Source organism: Topomyia yanbarensis, chromosome 3 (genome assembly GCF_030247195.1).
Source record: "Topomyia yanbarensis strain Yona2022 chromosome 3, ASM3024719v1, whole genome shotgun sequence".
Classification (NCBI taxonomy): Eukaryota; Metazoa; Arthropoda; class Insecta; order Diptera; family Culicidae; genus Topomyia; species Topomyia yanbarensis.
Window position 1 is genome coordinate 123,998,508 of NC_080672.1, and position 12,769 is coordinate 124,011,276.

The 12,769-nt window shown below is 36.7% G+C and overlaps 1 protein-coding gene across 1 annotated transcript in view; it reads right to left on the reverse strand.

Moving 5' to 3' along the window:
* Window positions 1–3,666, reverse strand: part of LOC131687189 (uncharacterized) — a 185,055-nt gene extending 181,389 nt beyond the window's left edge. The window contains exon 1 of the mRNA XM_058971240.1: window positions 3,459–3,666. Coding sequence (XP_058827223.1) covers window positions 3,459–3,666 — 208 coding nt within the window. The remainder of the gene's footprint in view (window positions 1–3,458) is intronic.
* Between the last annotated feature and the right edge of the window lie 9,103 nt (window positions 3,667–12,769).

Genomic DNA, 12,769 nt, shown 5'->3' on the forward strand with positions numbered 1-12,769 from the left:
TGTCTGTCTCATTACAACAAAACATGTAAAACGACCTTCAATCATTAATGTGGAGATTGGTCCACAATGTAGCCATGCTAGTTGTTAAATCATCATGAATAAGCAGCCATTTTGAATTTCTAATTTACGATGCAATTCAAGTTTCGTTTCCTTGGAAATATATGCCTATTTAAATATGCATGCTTTTAAATGCGAATTGGTCGTGAAAATAACACCATATTGGGATGCAAAATGACGACGAATAACAATTTTTAAACTCTACACAACTTTTCGATATTAAAAATACCCTTGTTCCATGATATTTTTTACCATTAAAACGCTATTGAATACCAGTAGTATTGAATATAGCTCGCCTTTTCAGATTTTAAATGACGGCAGGCATCAATTTGAGATCTTTTGACATATTTCTTATATTTAAAATGTCCATGTCGCGTGATTCTAGATGACAGAATATATTGAATATACCGTCATCTTAAATTTTGATCTGCTATCATAGGTATAAACACAACCAGCGATAAGGCCGCACACAATGTAAAGAAAACATAAACACTTGTGGAAATTTGGTTTACCGTACCGGTACTCAACTGGTATTTTCCCACCTCTGCTTGCAGATAGAGAAAATTCATAAATTTTCAGTTTTTCCTGCACCATATTACAAAAGCTTCTTAAACATCTGTTGCTAATAAGATTGTAGAAATTATAAAGTATTTGAAATTTTTTTAATAGAAATAACGGAAGGTTATCGAAAAGTTTCGTGAAAAAAAATTCCGGTAATGATAATGATTTTCCCTTACGGGTTTCGAGACTTTTTCAACTTGTTATTGGGCATTAGGATTAGGTATAATAATTCAGATCAAAGATACTACTGGGAAGTCCTTTTTAGAAAAAGTCGATATCGAAGTAAAGTTTGAACTATGAACGCATGCACTTCAGAGGTAGCGAGATATCAAGAGTTGAAATTTCAGTGTTTAGTACTCAGCCGTGTTTGGAATTTGAGTAAACGCTATTGAGTATGAACTTCAAATCCATTCAAAAATTTGCTTTTTGAATTTTTTGACTCAGCACAACATATATAACCCCTTTCATTCCCTGCACAGTTTTCCCTGCACAATGCATTGATTGAAGAATTTATATATGTTATTAACGGAGCATTAGCAATAATTCGTTTGTGTTTCTATTTCCACTTTTCCATTAAATTGGTTTAACCTTTGAGATTTCTTGCAATAGTATTGTCGTATGCCAATTTGAGCGATTCTCTGAGACCTGCCACTATCCCGTGTAGTATGTGTTATCAAAAACATCGCGAAGCATCAAGTTCTAAATGTTCTTAATCGATATAATACCCGAAGAAATTTATTCTTTTATTTTCAAGGAAACAAGTCATTTTTTTATTTTTCTTATGTATTCCCGAGATTTCTCGGGAATTTTTTTATTTATTTCCCGTCCGGAAATGGAAGCTCTAGAACCAATACTTAGATACAAATCGCCAATTTAAATATATAAATAAACAGACTCATGTCACGGTGTTAAGTCCGTTAGTTTGAGGATATACCTTATTAAGAATCTATACCTGACGCAAACATTCATTTAAACAATGCATGCTCATGTTGTTTGTGGACAACAACGTTTTTAAACAGCTATAACTTTTGATTGAGGCAAGATTTCCTCACAAAAACAAGTAAGGGTAATAAATGTGAATATTGGCTTTCATTTGAGTTATAACAGTTACATGCAGCAGCTCTAGAACTGAAGTTATTGCAATTAGTCTGATTGAATTCCGATGGAGCAGTGCTGCCAGGGACATTTCACGTTGACGACGGAAAATGAATTTTTAATATAACTTCGTTATGATGCAATATTAGTAAAAACTTATAAAACATATCAATTTAGACTATTTTTGGCTACGTTTTCCAAGCAATCGGACTATTGTGAATATTCTAGGAGAATTGTAGTGAGCATTGGAAGGCACCTACCTTTATGAAAAAAAGTTTTTTCGAGTTTCTTAACCCCACCGTTTTCAAGAAAAAATAGTTTTGAAACCCTACATGCACTAGAAAAAAGTTGGGCATGAAAGGGTTAATGTCATACCGATGTGAAAAAATGCATTTTAGCTTCGCATCCTCCATCATCGAGAGCGGCATCTACGAGTGAGATTACCCTAGTTTCGTAAGATGTTGTACTAAACACAACGGCGCGAGTGCTGGAATGTTAAACAAAACGATGGCTGTATTCACAATAATTGTAGAGAATCGGTTGATTAGTTTTCATATATCTTAGCTTCCAACTCAAAGGGAGATGATCTGAGAAAACGCATTAGAAAATGCAAGAATGTTCGATGTAAACAATCTCTGGACTCACCATCATTCTTTTATGCCCGGTTCATATAAAACAACATTTTGAAATTAAATTTCGATATTCTGCCACAGTATAATTCACATTTGACGAATCCACTGGCTGTTATAAAATGTAATGATTATCACTTTTCTGATTGATGAAACAACCCCAGCTGAATCACTGCTATTAAATAGAAATTTTCTAGCGCACAAAACCCGCAGATTTGCAATTATTGTTGCCATCAGCTTTTTTATGTAACTCTCAGTGTAACGGTGGCGCTTAGTACCACGATCAGAAACATCACGAGTATTCCCGACATATGCCCAGATTCAAGCAAAACGTGCATCGGAGGAGGACCTCAAGAATAAGAGCTCATCATTTCAGCAGCTCTCTTCAAGCGAGCAGAAGACCCTCCAAAGCACATTGCCATTGCAGCACTATCGCCCAGCGCATGCAAATTCTAATTAGTTTTAGTACCTACCCTCGGTTGTCGACGCTTCTGCTTCAGTTGCTATAAGAATGAGAATAAATGAGTAACCCAGAATGAGCCATTCAATTTGGATGAAGATGACACTTCTTCTGTCACATGAGGTATGTAGGGCACAGCATAGAGTGTAGCAACAACGCTCAGACAGTAGTGCTTTCGAATTAAATTGCATTTTTAATTGGTTTTTGTTGTTAGTTTTCTGAGTGGGAGATAAAGCTTGGTCCCGTTCTCATACATACATTTCCACTAATTTACGTTACCAGGTAACTTTTGTATTCGGTCAACTATTTAAATCCCAAACACTGCAAGTCCCCTTGGAATTGCGTGTGAATGTTAGATTTCCAATACCTCACGCAGTACTACGTTTTTGAAAACATTTTTTTCAGTCTAGCATAAAGGCACTCACTTATGCACACCTGTCCCGAGGGTGATAGCTAGAGTTAATACTCAATCAACCTTTGGCATACGAAACGTCTATGATTTGACTGTAGAATCGTTCCAAACGAGCCGTAAAAAGGGATCAATGCACGTGGCCTTACTCATGTCCTATTGGCACATGCCCCTCCCATGGTACATGGTACCCGTTTCTTAATACTCGACAAACACCCGTCCGCATTATTTTCGGTTCATTTCTCACTGCAAACTGGGCCCCCTGTGCTAGCACTAGATTCTGCTTCAACCGCACCACAATGTGAAATGTGATTTCGCTTCGCACACGCCGGTTCGTCTGATGTTGGAAAATCACTGCTAACCATATGCTGCAGCAATATCCTGTGGTTGATTGACTGTGAGTGAGTGATGGACGCATACGGTGCGGCAATTGTTAGTTCATTAGACTCGTACATTTTCCTCACCATGAAGCATGGTCAACATTTTCCCCGTCGAGTAAGGTGAGACTTTTTGACAGAGTTACACATTGTCGGAAAAATCGATTAAATCCTTGTTCACCTTTACATGTCCAACAACTTACAACTTACAACTCTAACAAAGTGACATGGTACCCAGCAATCCATTCAACCTATGATGATTTTTAGCTGACTTGGACAATGTTGAATGTATTTAATTCTGGAATTCGTCAATTTGTTGTATGATGATTAGGCACCACTAAGGTCATTCCGAAACCGATCCACGTGGGGCCATAATTGATCATTAACTGATTTGATTGAAACTCTAGAAATAAGTATTGCAAATTCGTGGTGTGCTTCAGAAGATCGATTCTTATCTGCGCAAGATCAATTAATGTCTTGCCATTGAACTGGTTACAATTGAGTTTAGTTACGAAATACTTGAATCGACTAATCAGTTTATAAAGTATACAATTACTCTCGACTTCAATTCTTTACGCACATTGGGTCAGAGCCAAGGGAGCAGAAGTTAGGATAAAATAAAATATAAAATCTTTCTAAGCACTACATTCGAAAAAAATAGTTGCAATAGGCTGCTAGCAACCTGTAATAAATACGAGCAGTAGATATAAGAAAACTATTAGAACCTCGAACATCGTTTTTCATTTGATAAGGTTTAGTGTGATATCCGCCCAGAAAACAATACTCAGCACCAAATATACATTATAGATCCACGGTATTCGTGATATATTTTACAAAACAAGATACCTTGAATCAGTCACACTTCTATGATCCAGTTAAAATTGCCACGTTACTCCGAATAACAAAAAATCGATTGTAAGGCGTAGAGAATTTACGAACAACATGATAAAATTGATGATATCATGGACATTGGTCATATTACACCATGTATCTATAATAAGTTCAAGAAAGAAATGCACGATAACATGTATATAAATTACAAAAATCGTTACTAAAATCCTAAATTCGTGAACATAAATCGCAGTACTCAGCCAGAAAATCCGATGCGAAAATAGATAATTAAACATCACGGTAACAAGATTGGAAATTATGTAAATCGTGACATAGGTCCCGAAAACATGAACATAAATTACAGACCCCGCCAGAAAAATTCGATAGTTGACACATGAATCAAACATCACGGTAACATGATAAGAAATTACGAAAATCGTGATAATGCTGCTGAAATAACTTCCCAAATTATGAACAAGAATAATAACAAAAACTAGACATGTCCAGGAAAGAGCCGCAATAACCTAAACAAACATTCGAATGTAACGCCATGCATATTTTTGGCACCAACTAGTTTGTTGGAAACAACAATAGTTTTATTAATACGAGGTTTATTTATTTATAATTTCAGACTTTCAGAAACTTGATCACGATTTTCGTAAATCGCTCAGTTCACGAATTCGTGATTTTTTGCAAAAAAATTTTAAACGGAATATTTTTCGTGTACGATCGTATAGTATTTCACGCTTTTATTATTAGTCGCAAAATCCTCTATAATAATTCTGAAAACAAATTTCGGGTTCCGACGGCTTTATAATAACATCGCAATCCAGAATCGCGACTAATTTGATTGATCCACTTTCATCTCAAATTTTTGAGCGATATTATCAAATTTAAGTTAGACTATACTTGAAAAATGTGTTTTCAAGAAAAAAGTTAAAAATATGGATTTCATTTACCTTTTCATCTTCTTACCATCTTTTAGTTATTTTGAGGTCGTGCAAGAAGCATCAACAAGTTTTAGTAAAAGACAAACATGGAAAATTCTTTTAGGTTAGCATAAAATTAGAGATTAAATTCATACGGAGAATAAATAATTTGACGTTAAAATTGATCAAAAAAAAATTTCGCTTGTTGCCATTTTCGAAGCTTTGACTATTTTTGTACAGTCGTCTTGGTTGCCAAGGTACACTTCTGTCCACTTGCACGAGTGTATCCTTCCTTCTACGAAACGTAAGATGCCTGATCTATAATTCAATAAAGGTAAGGGGACACAGCATAGCTGAAAAAAACCAACAAATGAAGGCATCCATCATGCGTAAATATTTATGGCTATGAATTTGCTGATTCGAGATAAATTGGTAACATCTTCAAAGCGCTACATTCCGCACTAAGGACAGGGATGTAAGGACCGAAACCCGATGCTCTCTTGGCAACACGGGAGCGGGTTTCCTCCATAGAAAGCTAACGGATTGAATTTGGATAAAATTTCCATTCACATTCTTCGCCTGCTTTGGTCTGTATGCTCATTTCCCTTTCCCCGTCTACACACGTATTGACGATGCTATTTGGAAATGTTGATTCGAGTCAGGTTTCGACAATAACCTGATTGAATAGCGGAACTGTAGAATGGGCTGATTTTGCGCAAATTCAAATTCCATAGCTAAAGCAGAGGCTTTCCGACGAAAATCAGCTAGCCTATGTAAAATACTGCACTGTACATGTGTACAATAGAAAGAGAGAAAGAAAAACATTTCTTTCGACAAGGCTTAGCGGTGATGATTCTGCTGACGACCTAGCAGCATTTTCGAGGAGATAACGCTTTTGAGGATTACATCGGCTCTGTAATAAGAGGTTAATTTAACGTTATTGGTCGTTAGTGTTTCTTCGAGCATACATCGAACAGCAAGATTGGGCTTGTGTGGCATAGCCAAATTACCCATCTTTTGCGTAAAAATTAGTTAGACATGAACATCTTTCGATATGCATTACAAATGTTCATTCTCGAGCTCATGCTTCCTCAATGATGGATTTTCAATACACCCAGAAAGTACTTTCACAAAAAATTAAACTTTTTATTTTTACCGTTGATTAAATATAATCATAATTTGGTGGAAAACATAAAATTGCTTAATTTAGAGCCAAATAAGAAAGTTTGAGCAATTGCTTAATAAGCACAGAGACTTCACAAGCTGTTCGATCTTATGGTATCTACAGGACAGATTTTTCATTGTATTACTTTTTAGGAACGAAACATCGATGTTGAAACCAATTTAAGCGTAATCGAGTGACAGTTGTCCACAGTTATCAATGAAATTGTGTAACATCCTGACTAATGAGATGAATAAGGGCTTGTCGACTGGCCATGATGAGCAAGCGAACAACAAGGTTTGGATACATCTCACAGTCTTTCTGACATGAGACCGGCAAACTATGGTTGCAAAAGCCTTGGCTGTTGTTGCAGTGATGTGGTCGGCGAAAAGAAGTTTTCTGTCGAATAACTCTCTCAAGTCGTGGAAAGAATCCACTATCTCGATGCCACTGGCTTGAAGGGTATATTCGCAACGCCTCAGATTGGCCTTACATTTATCGACGATGATCTGCATGTCGTTCAGTAAACATCATTCTTCTAATTTGGTTATATTATGTTGGAGCACAGCAAAGTCCTGAAGCAATTAAATGAAAGATTTTCAGATCATCAGTATAGATGAGTTTTCCAGACCTGATGCGGGTGCGTTGATGAATAAGAGAATGATCAATGGTCCTGGGTGTCTTCCTTGAGGAACACCGATTGGAGATTCAAATGCGCTGTTGTGAGGCACTTTGTCGAATGCTTTCGCGAAAACAAAATATATTGCGTCCACTTGTTGCCGCTTTTTAACAGTTGGAATTAGAGAGCTTGTGTAAGTTATCAAGTTTGAAGCGGCGGTATCAGAGTTGACATTCGTCAACTATGTTGGAAGAAGCAGTATACATCGCATTGAGCATGAGGATGATCATGATGATCGTACAATTCGTAGTTACTATTCCGTGATTGACCAGAACAAGCGAAATTGCACACAGAATCTACGAATGGGCCCTGGGAGCAGCTTTCCAAGCTCAATGTGCACATTTCGAGAGTTCTATACTTTGGAATGATAATAATGGCGCCTGCCACGTCCTTACAGTCATCAGAGAAGGGAAGGAATGTTAGTGTAACAAACGTTGTTATGGAAACCGTGTATAGCACTGCATCTCCGCGTTTGTCACGGGAAGGAGTTTTATGATAATAGGGTGAGGTAAAGAGTTTCACAAGTCTGGATTCACCTTGATAAGTGGTACGATCTATGCAACTCTCAGAAGTGTTATCATCTGTTTATTGCTCTGGGCAGCCGGCTGCCGAGAGTTTGTGATAGATTTATCGCTTGTTAAATTAATTTTGAAATGCTCGGTTTGTACAAAAGCAACTTTAGATCCCAACAACCGACAGTCGGTAGTGTTTCTAATGTTTAATCGAATCAAACGACAGGTGAACGATTTTATTATTCCTTGCTTTTTCATTCCGGCGAAACACGGAATTCCGAAAACAATGAAATATAATGAAGAGCGATTACATTTAGTGTCTCTAGACATTTGTCGATACACGGGAAAAAAATTGTTCCCAAAATCGTGAAAAAAGTGCCATGAATTCTGGAACAATCACGTTTTTACGTTACGAGAACAGGACCATGAACAAAAATCATGTGTTTTATAATTATGTTCAACTTCCCTTCAGTAACGCCCGCATAACGCTTTTATTAGTGGAAACATTTGGTTTTGTTTTGTGAACTTCAATCACGTTTTCCGCCATGTCACTACCAAATCGATTTCTGTTCGTGAACTAGTTTACAATTTTATTAATATTATTCATAAAACCAAAGGTTCACTCATGATGTTGTTCATAGATTTTTTTATATTTTAACGACATTCAATTAGCTAGAGATTACTGGGTAGGGAAAGTTATGAAAATTAGGGCCATAGTACTCAAGTGAGAGCAAGGATGTGAAGTAAACAGATCGGAAAACTAGAAGTGGCAGGGTCATTAGAACAGGATTAATATCGTGCGGGCTTAATCTTTGTCTTCTGTTAATGAGGGTCGAGCTTAGGCAGTATAACTACGAATCACCCGAGTTCACTAACATGTGTCCTGGTAATGATAGACGTTTCCATCTTTGCCGTGACTCACTTGAGTACTATGGCTCTAATTTTCATAACTTTCCCTACCCAGTAATCTCTAGCTAATTGAATGTCTTTAAAATGTAAAAAAGAAAATGTGACTAACATAGTCGAAATAAAAAAGGAAAAAAGTTGTTCATAGATTTAGGAACATTAGTTCACAAAATCAAAACATTCTGGATATTTTGTCGTGAACTAGTTCACGAAACTTGGAATTTTATTCATGAATCCCTCCAATCCTCGTGAACTAATTCATGATTCCTAATATATTAGTCACGATCCAATATCCGCGCTCGTGAAATAGTTAACAAAATTATGAAATATTTTTCATGTATTCGTGAGCTGGTTCATGAATCCTAGTGTAATAGTCACGACTTACCATTCATGCTCGTGAAGTAGTTCACAAAATCATCAAATATTGCTCATGTGTTCGAGAATTGTGTCATGATACCTAACATAATAGTCACGCCTTACTATTCGTGATCGTGAAATAGTTCACGAAATCATAAAATATTGTTCATGTATTCGTGAATTGGTTCATGATTTCTAGTATACGTTTGACAATTCGTGCTCGTCAAATAGTTCACAAAATTATAAAATATTATTCATGGATTCGTGAACAAAACAAAAACTGCGTTGAGCTCCACAAATCGAGTTGGTGATATAGATCACAGAACAAAACTGCTGATATCTTGAATATGAGTCGCATTACGCCACCTGTCAAATTGAAAAGTAAGCTCTATGATAAAATATCAGGATGGAGTGAACAGAAATTACGAAAGTCGTGACTAAGATCTTGAAATCATGAACATAAACTACATTATTCGTGACAAAAATGTCAAAAATCGTAACAAAGATCCAGAAATCAAGAACATAAATAAACATAAATCTCTACTCGTGACTAAAATATCACTACAACGTAAATAGAAATCACAAAAATCATGACAAAGTTCCTGAAATCATGAGCATAAATCACATTACTAGTGATTAAAATATAAAAATCGTGACTAAGTTCCTGAGATCATGAAAATGAATCACTGTACTCATGACTAAAATATGACGATAACGTGAATAGAAATTACGAAAAGCGCGACGATGGTCCTGAAATCATGAACGTAAATCTGACAGTAAACTCATGAATAAAATAGCATAGTAACGCGATGAGAAATCACAAAAATCGCGAATAAACTCCTGAAATCATGAACATCGTTTGAGTTGGCTGTGTATTCCCAAAGTGTGAATAACAATCATAAAAAAAATTAAACATGTCTAGGGAACAAATACAGTAACCCAACCAAACATTCCTATGTAATGCCATGTATATATTCGGAGTGAACTAGTTTTTTAGAAACACAAATAGTTTCATGAAGCGAGACCCTTACACTTTCAACATCAATGTAATCATTGATGTTTTAAGGGCGCCAATCAATTTTTTGGTCTTCACAATTAATATTGAAAAATCTTAACATGCAGCTTCAAAATAAAAAATTGAAATTGAAAATTTATTCCGTAGATGCACTGCAATTTAATTCCCAAGAAATAGCTTAATGTCAGGCCTCGAGAATAGAGGACCCCCCTAATCCCTCAGCCAAACAACATTCTCGTTAAGTATTCATCTAGCCTATATTCTGAACTGAGAACCGATATCCATGTTCCTTCGAATGCTTCACGAATAAAAGTCGGTCGAACAGCAGCCACAACTTTATAACTAATCCCATCGAATTTTAATCAACCATCGGACTTTCAACTTTCGGAAGGTCGATTTCATCGGAGCCAATAATGAAATTCGTTCCCCGTCACTTCAATCTTAGCGGATGCTCTTTTCGACATATCCTTCATAGAAAAAACACTATAGAAAGGTTTTTGTAGTCACAGTGCTCTGACTACTTCAACGCGAACCGCTTTAAGGACTAATTTTTCCCTGAAAAATTCACAGAACCGCAACGATTATGTTATGTCGCTTCAAATTGTTGCTCGATCCAAATATAGTATATAGTGCCTCCTGCGCTCGTTTCGTTCTGGTTCATTGGGAAAATTTGTTCGTGCCAAGTTCCGGACCCTTTTTTGTCAACCGCTCCAGCAAGCCATCGATTTGTGGCGTGACAAGTATTTATGATTGGCAATAAAAATAAATGAATCGTCCACTTGTTTCCAGACCTTCTTCGAGTGGAGGCTGTTGCTCTCCACAGAGTCCATGGTCAATCGGAGTGCTTCATCGAGGACACACTTGCTATCCAGTGGCGGAGCGATTACTTCGAAATAAATAAGAGTAGGTACGCATTTATTTTCAAATCCAGCGACCGACGAAACGAAGGACAAACCGCAAACTAATACCGTCCCAAAGGAGCACCGGATGAGATCCATGTTGGAACATTAGCCATTCGAAGGATAGGGTTGTAGGCGAATAGGTTTTTGTGCTGTATTACACAGATGAATGTGCTGTCTAATGTGACATGAAATCGGACCGTGCCGAGGACCGTAAAAAAATAAATCACCTGTTCGACGCTGGTCGAAATGAGGTCGCATCTGTTGAGTTTTACGATGTGGCACTCAAGGATGAAATGATTTCGATCCGGGTGCAGCTGTCTTATGCGAGGATAGACGATCGGGTTGGACTTTGCTGGGAGATTATTCGCTAAAGTTGCTGGTGTGGTGGGCAAGTGCGTTCGTCATTTTGAATATAACTGTAAATTTAATAGTATGAAGTTGTAGAAGATCCTCCTAGTGAAAATTAAATAAAATTATCAGAACAAACTTTTCCTGCTGTATCAAAATTTTTGAAAGTTTTGCGGTGGTCAGATATTTTTTCCGCGTCATTTTCTTATAAAAGACAAAAATCGGGGCGGAACAAAAAAAATCGGGAGGGTTTGAAAGATCAATTTCAAAATAAACATTGTACATTACGTAATTCATAAAAACTTCATTTAATGAAAATCAGCTTTGGGTGTCAAATTTGGTTTGAAAATATTTTTAGTGTGAAACTAATATAAAATTGAAACTAATTTGAAACTTGAAAATTTTCGGGAGGGATCCGGACCCCCAGGACCCTTCCTCTGGATCTGCCACTGACAAAAATATAATGAAAAGTTTACGTGCACATTTCCAATACCCCCATCCCCTTTCCATGGACAAGCGTGGACTTTCTCGTGATCCCTACCCTCCCCTTAATTGTCTACGTGGTATATGGACGGCCCCTTATCCGATGTTCAAATTTTTCTGGATAAGGTGACTTGCAAAATGCTTGGTCTCCTCAAATTTCTATAATATATGGGATAATTATTAGGATTTGCTTGAAATTTTCAATTATTTTTTATATTAATACTAAGGGGAATTTTGACTCATCTATATCTTAAAACAAGGAATTCAGATCGATTTACAAAAAAATAGTCATGTAATTTTATTCAGACTAAATGATGCCGTTAGAAATATTTTTAAAAGCTAGTTATGCAATTTGCAACTTTTTAAGAAGAACTATTTTTTGATTGACAATAGAAACAAGGAGAAACACTATTAGCATTTTTCAAATGAAGGCAACAGTCACAACTGATTCCAACATCAATGTAGCAGTGACCATATCACTGAAAGTGTAGAGGACGGACAACAATGACAGGGGAAATAAGAAATTAAACTTGCAGTTTTTCGGCAAATGGAAGATCATTGGCAGGACATCATGAACCGAATCGTCGACTGGCTTCCTTGGATTCGCTTGGATATCTTTTGAGACCAGATTAACAGATTATATCATCCAATAGAGAAGACATAGAGACAGACATTTTTTCCCAATTTCAATAGTGTATGAAGCAGACGTGCTGTACTGTTTTGATTTTTCGTTGTGTTTTATTTGTGTGAATAACTCATCAAATCTCCTGCATAGTTTTGTACGAGTAGCGAAAAGTGTTTCCCACACGTCAAAAAGGCGGATAGAAACTAGCAATGAATTTTGCTTGCAAAACATGTGTTAAACATCCTGTTAATGGGATTGAGAAAATTACATGTCGTGGCAATTGTTTAATAAGAGCTTGTACTGGCTGTGCGACAATTGTGCTTGCAGTTTCAACAAGTGGATGGAGCAAACCGATTCCGCTGCTTCCATCGTGGACACTAAAAAATTGTGCGAACAGTAGATAACCTGGACGCAGTTGTATCTAATCTCTCC